This window comes from Ahaetulla prasina, chromosome 10, assembly GCF_028640845.1.
Source record: "Ahaetulla prasina isolate Xishuangbanna chromosome 10, ASM2864084v1, whole genome shotgun sequence".
Taxonomy (NCBI): Eukaryota; Metazoa; Chordata; class Lepidosauria; order Squamata; family Colubridae; genus Ahaetulla; species Ahaetulla prasina.
The window spans coordinates 20,078,909-20,088,551 of NC_080548.1; the positions used below are offsets into that span (position 1 = coordinate 20,078,909).

Consider the following 9,643-nt stretch of genomic DNA (forward strand, 5'->3'; position numbering starts at 1 on the left):
AACTTTCAGGGGAAAAAATACTCAGGAAATGGATGGTCTGCTAATTAAGTAAGCCAGTTCCTATAAATATTTGTCCTTGTGCATGCTTAAAATCAAGCTCAAAGAATTAAATAGATGAAGTTGTTTATACAAAGAACAGACTGTTTAGGAAATAAGAGCATCATTTGGATAAACAGGTTGTTTTTAGCTATTAAAATAGATTTTAAAAAATCTTTTGCAGCCTGTATGCTGGATGTTTTTTCAGCAAGTGTCTTCCTATTATACAGACACAGAATGTTGCAACCAACATTTATCTAATCACACACCCATTCAAAGATTCTCCTTTTCTTGCTGAAGTTATAAAATTCTAAAATTGCAGAATTATTTTTTTCGGAGGTTTTGGGGGGGGGGGGGGTTTGGACTGGTGAGGTATATTTTCTTAACCTGGCTCACATGAGTCCAGAGCGATGTTTTTCAAACTTGGCCACTTTAAGATCTGTGGATTTCAGCTCCCAGAATTTTCCAGCCAACAATGGCTGGGGAATTCTGGGAGATGAAGTCCACACCACTTAAAATTGCCAAATTTGAAAAAACACTGCTCTAGAACAGGGGTCTCCAACCTTAGCAACTTTAAGCCTGGAGTTCTTCAACTCCCAGAATCCCCCAGCTTCTGGGAGTTGAAATCCTCCAGGCTTAAAGTTGCCAAGGTTGGAGACCTCTGTTCTACAGCACCGAAAAGGATTTAAAGTAGTGGCCAAACCGGCAGTTCAAAAGATTGTCATTAATAAGGCTGAGACCCAATTCTGAAAAATCTCTAGAGAAGAGCCAAATTTACATGTTGTACTAAGCCAAAACCAACAAACCACATGTTAATTCAGCAGCAGTTCTAGGCTGCATAACTCTGGAAGACCTCAGAATGGTAATAAAGAATAAGAATATTAAATAGGCAAAGTATTGGACAACAAAGGAAAAAGAAAAGAGAGAGTAGAGGGTAAGATAGGAGAGGAAAGGGGGAGAGAGGAATGGAAGAAAGGATGGGGAAAAGAGTAGGAGAGAAGCTTAGAAGGGGGAAAAGAAGGGAGGAGTGGGAAAAAGGAAGGGGAAGTAGGGAAGAGGAAGGAGAGGAGGAAAGAAGAAAGTAGAAGAGGAGAGAAGAAGGTAGGGAAGGGAAAGAAAGAAGAAAAAAGAAGGAGAAGAAGGCTTGTTGCAAAATGAGGGAAAAGAAAGAGTAGAAAAGCAACCCCGAATGTAATAAAAAAAAAATTTTTTTTATGTTTTCTTTAGAAAATATAGGTATATGTGTGATCAGTTATGAATAAGAGAATGTACATTTACAATATGTGTATAAGAAATAAAATTCCCTTAACCTACAGAAATTCAGTTAAAGGTTCTCTTATCCAATATCTGGTTGACAAAACTCTCCTTGCTAACTCATAAATACCAAGAGGTCATTTACAAATCAGGGCTTGTTTTTCTGCATTTCAATTCCATCTCACAATTTTCGGCAATGAAGAGGAATGGGAAACCACGTGATTTATAGAGCTCCCAAGCTCTATAAGCGAGAGCACCAGCAACAAAAGGCCATTAAAAAAAAAATTCAAACTCTGTTTGAATAAATAAAGCCAGACATGCATAGTTCTCACAACACCCTAGAGGGTACCCCAGACTAGGCTAAAACAGGATTGTTAGTTTGTGCTTCTGTAGGCTATGAAAACCCAGCCATGGTCTCAGGACATGATATAAAGCATGGCCCTCCGACCTTTTGGTTCGCCTGGGCTGCATTGAGTGAATAGGAATTGTATTGTCCACATATAAAATATATAACATAGTTAATGTATATAAATTACAAACTTCCTTTACTTTTTATGTTTTTATTACAACATTGTGGGGCTACAATACTAGCAGCCTGTGGGGCTGCAGGCTGTGGACTGAACACACCTGGTATAAAGTATAAAGTATACTAGCATTAGATAGATGATAGATGATAGACAGACAGACAGACAGATAGACAGATAGACAGACAGACAGACAGATAGACGGTAGATAGAATAGAATAGAATAGAATTTTATTGGCCAAGTGTGATTGGACACACAAGGAATTTGTCTTGGTGCATATGCTCTCAGTGTACATAAAAGAAAAGATACGTTCATCAAGGTACAACATTTACAACACAATTGATGATCAATATATCAATATAAATCATAAGGATTGCCAGCAACAAGTTATAGTCATACAGTCATAAGTGGAAAGAGATTGGTGATGGGAACTATGAAACGATTAATAGTAGTGCAGATTCAGTAAATAGTCTGACAGTGTTGAGGGAATTATTTGTTTAGCAGAGTGATGGCCTTCGGGAAAAAACTGTTCTTGTGTCTAGTTGTTCTGGTGTGCAGTGATAGGTAGGTAGGTAGGTAGGTAGGTAGGTAGGTAGGTAGGTAGATAGATAGATAGATAGATAGATAGATAGATAGATAGATAGATAGATAGATGATGGATGGGTGGATGGGTGGATGGATGATTGTTTTATATGAACCCAGATGGAGAAGAAAGTGTGTTATGTGAATCCAACCAGTGGGAGTCACAGGAAAAAAGCCAATGTATGCCAATGAGTTTCACAGACAATTATTTAATATAAAATGACCAATTCAAGCCAACCACAACCCTGAGTCTAATTTCAAAAACTTGGACAAGATCCCTTGAGGTTGCTAGTGAAAGCTTTCTGTTCTTCTGCCACAAGCTACTCTTGTGAAAGAAGAATGGCCAAAAAGAAAAAAAGAAAAAGAAGAAAGAAGAGGAAAGAAGAATATGAAAAGTGGAGAAGAGGTTATCAAAAAAAAAAAGGAGGAAGCCATTCACTTCTGATCTGATCCCCCCTACCCTTTATTTCTTTATTTCTTTTTATCCCCAGCTCTTAATACCATGCAGACAGCCAGTTTGATGTAGTGGTTAAGGCAGGACGCTAGAGTACCAGGAGATTTTGAGTTCTAGTCCTGCCTTAAGCATGAAGCTAGACAGAGTGTCCTTGGACCAGTCACTCTCTCTTTCAACTCTAGCAAGAAGACGGCAAAAGTCACTTTCTATTGAAAAACCTTGCCAAAAAGACCCGCAAATTGACTCGAAGTTACCCCACAAAAACCCACTCAAAAAACCAAGTAAACTCTGCAATTATTTGCCATGGGTTGCAGGAAGAGTTTGCCCATCACTCTCTGTTTAAGAATAATCATAACTTTTTACTAGGAATTCTTACAAGAGCATACACTACAGAAATAAAATATCTGATTTTACACAATATAACAGCTGCATGAATAACATACGCACAAAATTGGAAACAGGAAAAGACACCAACAGATGAAGAAGTGATAGGGAAAGTTTTAAAATGTGCCAAAATGGACAAGTTAACAAAAGAAATTAAAGAGAAAGAAGAGACAGATTATTATATAATCTGGAACAAATGGTATGAATGGCTTGAGACTAGAAAAAATAAAGGGGAGAAATTAGAAATATACAATATGTAAATAATAAATATATAAGAATGTAGAAAAGTAAAGCTATTAGTATTAGATAATTTAATGTAAATAAAGAAAATGGGATAAGAAAGAAAATAAAATAATAAACGTGATATGGGGGGAAAGGTATAAAAGTGAAAGTAGACCACTAAGAAACGTTGTTTAAAAATAGGAGATATTTATATGTTGTCTGTTGTCTCGTTTGTCAGATTGTGTATCACAGTAAAGCAATAAAAAGAAAAAAAAGAATAATCATAACTTTTGAAACTTTGCAAGCAAGGCTGAACATCCATTTAATAATGGAAGTATGCACAGTTCTGGAGCCCTCAAACCCATTCCTTTGCCCATTCTTCCCATCCTGCCTCTAACGGCTCCATTAATGGCTTCTAATGGAGCTTTTACTCCAAGACATAGGCATTAGGAAATTTCAGGGACAACAGCAGCCAAACACAGCAATAAAATAGCTACAAGGAGTTTAGAAGATTTTCCCTGCTAAATTTTCCATCAGCATCCTGCAGGCATCTGAGAATGAGCTCATAGGCTGGGAATAAGGCACATGAATCAGGCTCACAGCAAACTGAATTTGTATTAGGGGAGACAGATTCTGCCACAGGATGATCCTTCCTAATATTTAGGTAAGCTGAATGTAGAACATGAAGTCATCTTGGCAACAGACTGGCCCATCAATCTGAACCGCAGCCAACATCATGAAATCGGGGCAGAAGGATGCAGGATACGCAGTACATCCAGTGGTGGGATTCAAATAATTTAACAACCAGTTCTCTGCCTTAATGATTTCTTCCAACAACCAGTTCACCAAACTGCTCAGAAAGTTAACAACCGGTTCTCCTGAAGTGGTGCGAACTGGTTGAATCCCACCACTGAGTACATCCCTGTAGCCAGGTTTTTTCCACTTTACAGGGCTAATCCTGTAAGGAAGGCAGGAAGGAAACATTCTGGTGTTGTTTCTAGCCTAATCTTTATTGCCCTGCTTACAGAAACCACCTCTCTGGTTAATTGTACATTGTAACAATACATTGTAACAGCTAAGGCGAAGCGCCCATCGACGTGAGTGATGTTGAGTTGGCCACACCCACACGGTCACATGACCACCGAGCCATGCCTACCCAAATGGTCATTAGAGCAGAGAACCGGTTGTTAAACCGGTTGTTCTACAGAGGAATTATTGAGTCTGTCATTTGCACCTCTACAACTGTCTGGTTCGGTTCTGCAACCCAACAAGAAAAACACAGACTTCAGAGGATAATTAGAATTGCAGAAAAAATAATTGCTATCAACCTGCCTTCCATTGAGGACCTGTATACTGCACGAATCAAGAAGAGGGCCGTGAAAATATTTGCAGATCCCTCGCATCCTGGACATAAACTGTTTCAACTCCTACCCTCAAAACGACGCTATAGAGCGCTGCACACCAGAACAACTAGACACAAGAACAGTTTTTTCCCAAAGGCCATCACTCTGCTAAACAAATAATTCCCTCAACACTGTCAGACTATTTACTGAATCTGCACTACTATTAATCGTTTCATAGTTCCCATCACCAATCTCTTTCCACTTATGACTGTATGACTATAACTTGTTGCTGGCAATCCTTATGATTTATATTGATATATTGACCATCAATTGTGTTGTAAATGTTGTACCTTGATGAACGTATCTTTTCTTTTATGTACACTGAGAGCATATGCACCAAGACAAATTCCTTGTGTGTCCAATCACACTTGGCCAATAAAATTCTATTCTATTCTATTCTAAATTATTTGAATCCCACCACTGCCTGTAGCCCCGATCAGTTTTAATCAGGAGTCTCTAGACTCAGGATTTGTCCATTGTATGTTACCAGAGGAAGATCTTGAGATCTTCTTCACGGGTGTACAGGTCCTCTTCGACTTACAAACACTCGTTCAGCGACGGTTTGCAGTTACAACAGCACTGAAAAAAGGCAATGTATGACTCACACTTACAACAGTTGCAGCGTCCCCACGGTCACATGACCCAAATTCAGGTGCTTGGCAACCAGCACAGTATAGGTAGTCCTCAACTTACCACCTCAATTGCGCCCGGAGTTTATGTTGCTAAGTGAGTAAATCTGTTAAGCAAGGTTTGTCCCATTTTCCTTAGCATTTGAGGTTAAGCGATTCGCTGCAGTCCTTAAATTAGTAACACCGTTGTTAAGTGAATCTGGCTTCCTCATGGACTTTGCTTGTCAGAAGGTTGCAAAAGGGGATCACACGACTTCGCGACCCCGAAACCTTCTAAATGTGAGTCGGTTGTCCACGAATCCGAATGTAAACCACGTGACCCCATGGGGGATGCTGCAACGGTTCTAAGTGTGAAAAAATGGTCCTAAGTCACTTTTTTTCAGTACCGTTGTAATTTCAGTCACTAAGCGAACTGTTGTAAGTCGAGAACTATTTGTATTTATGGTGGTTGCAACGTCACCGTTTGCGACCTTTCCAGCCAGAGAACAATCAACCCATGGAACAGAAGTTGCCTTCAGAAGTTGTGGGAGCTTCATCACTGGAACCTTTCAAGAAGAGACTGGACGGCCATCTGTCAGAAATGGTGTAGGGTCTCCTGCTTGGGCGGGGTGGGGGTTGGACTAGATGACCTACAAGGTCCCTTCCAACTCAATTAATCTGTATCTTTTATCAGTTTCCGACAAATAAAGTCAAGGGGGGCAACCACTGGACTGATCCCTTAACAACCATGGCAAAAAGATCATAAAATCAAGCACAGCTCACTTAATAATCCTCTGGTTGATGCCAATAGTGGCCGTAAGTTGGGGACCATACCTGTAGTATGGACTCAATCACTGAGCCCGGGGTCTCTTCCCTAGGCATTCACAGCCACACTGATGTCATACTGCATCTGTCTAGGCCAGGGGTCTCCAACCTTGGCAACTTTAAGCCTGGCGGACTTCAACTCCCAGAATCCCCCAGCCAGAATTTTGGGAGTTGAAGTCCTCCAGGTTTAAAGTTGCCAAGGTTGGAGACCCCTGGTCTAAGCCAGCCTGGTTCAAGATGCCATCCTGCGAGGCGGGCGGCTGCTTCTCTCCCTCTTAACCAGCAACAGTGCCACACACACTCCCCCTTGTTAAAAAGTACCTCTTCCATAATGTCACAGCTTCAGAATTCGTGATCTCCTCCGAATCCCACCTACCCAGATCATGTGCCACAGGTGGACACCCTCCACACCCCAAGAAGTGTGGTTTTATTTTATTTTATTTTATTTGGACCACTCTTTACTAGGGCCGGTGAAAACAATAGGCTTAATACACCCTTCCCTACCTCTCCCCGCTCCCCACTCCCAAAGTGTAAAAGGATGGATGCTCTGAGCCACGCCCCATTGCGATGATGTCATCCCCGACACCAGCCACACCCCCTGCCTGCAGGCTTCAAGGAGGCCTAAAACCACGGAGGGAGGTAGAGCATAACATGGGCTCTCCTGACCATGGGAAGATCCACTGCCATGGAAAAAGATAAGCCAAGCAAGCAACCCTCTAGTACAGAAATGAACAGTCCCTATTTCCATTTTTCACACACCCCCTCCCCATCAAGACCGCTCCTTCCCAGGTTTTGCCCACGAGGGAGCCATGGGTCTCTCTGGATAGGGGAGTGAGCTGTTCTCGAACCACTCTGGAAGATTAAATTCTGTACGGGATGCTCCTTCTCTTTTATCACTTTTACTCTATTTCTGCTGGACCAGAGGGAGTGCTGAGCCCAGAAAGTCTGAACAGCAAAGCAGGGAGGATTACTGGCGCACTCCCACCCAACTCAACCCTCTCTCTATATTTCCCTGCAGACCTTGACCCACTGAGAGCAAATATCGCTCTATGTATAATCCTATGCATAATCCTTTCCTCTGTTCTCTCTCCCTGCCCCACTCCCACAAGACACAGCAAGGGAAGGGAAGGTGGGGGAGGGAAACGCCCCCCTCCTGTGCAAACCCAGCGACCTTCAAATGATGTCACAGCTCACCTTTCCCGCCCCCCCCTCCCCACCTTCTCCCATCACCCTTTCCCTCCCAAAAGGAGAGTTTGTAGCAGGTCAAAGGAAAAACAGCTGAGAGCTAAAGGTTTGCAGGTGACCTTTGGTGTGGCTGGACCACTCGCCTCCTCCCCCACTTCAAATGACTCAAGCCCTGAGATCGAATTGGGGTGTGGGGGAGATCATACCTTCTCCTGGCCTTTCTATAAAGACTTTTTGTTTTGTTTTTTTGCAACTAGAGCTTATAAACTAGGACATCTGCCCCAGTGAAGAAAAGAGGGGGGGGAGGGAGGGGCTGTCTTTAATTCTCCCAACAAAAGCTGCAATCTTTAGCATTGCTGACCCGGGAATGTTAACAACGAATCGGGACCCTTCCCCACTCTCGCTTTCTTTCTGGCCCCAGCCATCTATTACTAACTAGACCCATTCACTCCCGCGGGGGGGGGGAGATGGGCACTCCCTTTGACTTGCTTCGGAGCGGTTCGATATACCACTCCAGCAAAGCCGACCCCATCCTCTTCTCGGGTGCAAGAGAGTGATGGAACACACACACACACACACACACACACACCCCAAAAAATGGGGGCGTGTGAGACACTGGCTAATCCATCCAAATCACGCGCGCCCACTGGTCTCCCGACCCACCCACCCACCTACCCCAGCCACTGCAAACGGCGGCAGCTGCCGCTCATTCAGATCTCCCCTCTTTCTCCCCATCTGCCCCCCCACCACCACCACCACAATCCCCGCAAGCCACACACGCCCTCCGCCCCAAAGGAGAGAGGGATGCTCCTGAAGCAGAGGAGCCGTTAAAGAGACCCGACTCCGGGGTAGCCGTCTCCAGATCCACCCAGCCAGCCCTCCGTCCCTCCCTCCCTCCCTCTCGGCAGCCAAATGCCTAGAGGGGTCCTGGCCCCCCGCCCCCCCAATTCAGCAGGACTGCTTTACCGCCTTGGGAAACCCCTGGCGAGCCCTGCATTGGCTTCTTTAGGAAAGCGCCCAGCCACCCAACCCACCTCCTCGTTCGCTCAGGGAAGCCGGGAGTCTCGCGTATCCGAGCGAGCCCCCTCCCGCCTCCCCGCTTCAGCATCCCCCTCCCCTCTTTTCTTTTCTTTTTAAAAAAAAGGCCTGAAGGCAAGAGAGGAAAAAAAGCACCCCCTCCTCTCCTTTTTGCCCGACCACCCAGGGAAGACGCGATCCAGGCGAGGGAGCCCGGCACAAAAAAAAAAAAAAAGACGGGTTTAATTAAGACAGCCCTCCCCCCCAAAAAAAAAATGCAAAAAAAGGATGCCCGGCCGAGCAGAGGTGTCACTTACCCGGGCGAGGTGGCCGGCCAGGAGCAGGAGCAGCAGGAGCGGCGGCGGCGGCAGCCCTGCCTGGCTGCGGGGCCTCGACGGCTGCAGCCGAGGCATTTTGGGATTCCCGGCTGGGCGAGGAAGGCACGGCCGATCCGGCTGCCCCCGAGACGCCTTCGGGGGGGTCCAGAGGGGACGGAAGGGAGGGAGGGGAGGGACGGGGAGGAGCGGGAGGGGGAGAGGCAAAGTGCCTTTTCCTTTGTTTCCGATGCAACCAGAAAGCCGGAGCAACGCAGCGGCTGGAAGGAGGAGGAAGAGGAGGAGGAAGAAGAAGAAGAAGAAGAAGAGAGCCGGAGGCTGCAAGAGGCACCCGCCAAGAGGCAAAGGGAGAGATGCAACCCCAATTCGGAAGGGCGGAGGCCGGCCCGAGCTGTGCAAGGATGGCGGCTTGGGGACGCCTCCTCCTCCTCCTCCCTCCGGCTCCAGCCCAGAGTCGCCCGCGGCTCGCCGGGACCGTAACAATCAGAGCGCGCCCCGCTCCTTCCCCCGCTCAGGAAACGTGCGCTCCTGATCCGTTTCCATTCGCTCAGTGGCTGGGAGGAGGCGGCGGGGAGGGGGGAGGAGGGGGGGGGAGAGACGGAGGGGCTGCGGCGCCCTCTAGCGCCGGTTCGGGGTCCCCCCACCCAGCACCGAGCGTGACGGCCGGGCCCCGCAAAACTCGGCCTCTGCCGTTTGCGGTGGGGAGTTGCAATGCCCGCCTCCCCCCCAAAAAAAGACAAAATAAATAAAATATACTAGGGATTCGAACCGCCGAACTGCTGCCCGTTCTGATCAGTAACAGTAATAGTGTTG

At 45.7% G+C, this 9,643-nt stretch overlaps 1 protein-coding gene across 2 annotated transcripts in view; it reads right to left on the reverse strand.

Annotated features, from left to right (window-relative positions):
• SDC3 (syndecan 3) overlaps positions 1–9,281 on the reverse strand; it is a 109,131-nt gene extending 99,850 nt beyond the window's left edge. Inside the window, exon 1 of one of the 2 annotated variants that reach the window (XM_058195809.1) lies at positions 8,813–9,280. In XM_058195809.1, coding sequence (XP_058051792.1) covers positions 8,813–8,908 — 96 coding nt within the window. In that variant the 5' untranslated portion in view covers positions 8,909–9,280. Of the gene's footprint in view, positions 1–8,812 lie in introns of both variants that reach the window. The other variant, XM_058195811.1, reaches the window with a different exon arrangement.
• Between the last annotated feature and the right edge of the window lie 362 nt (positions 9,282–9,643).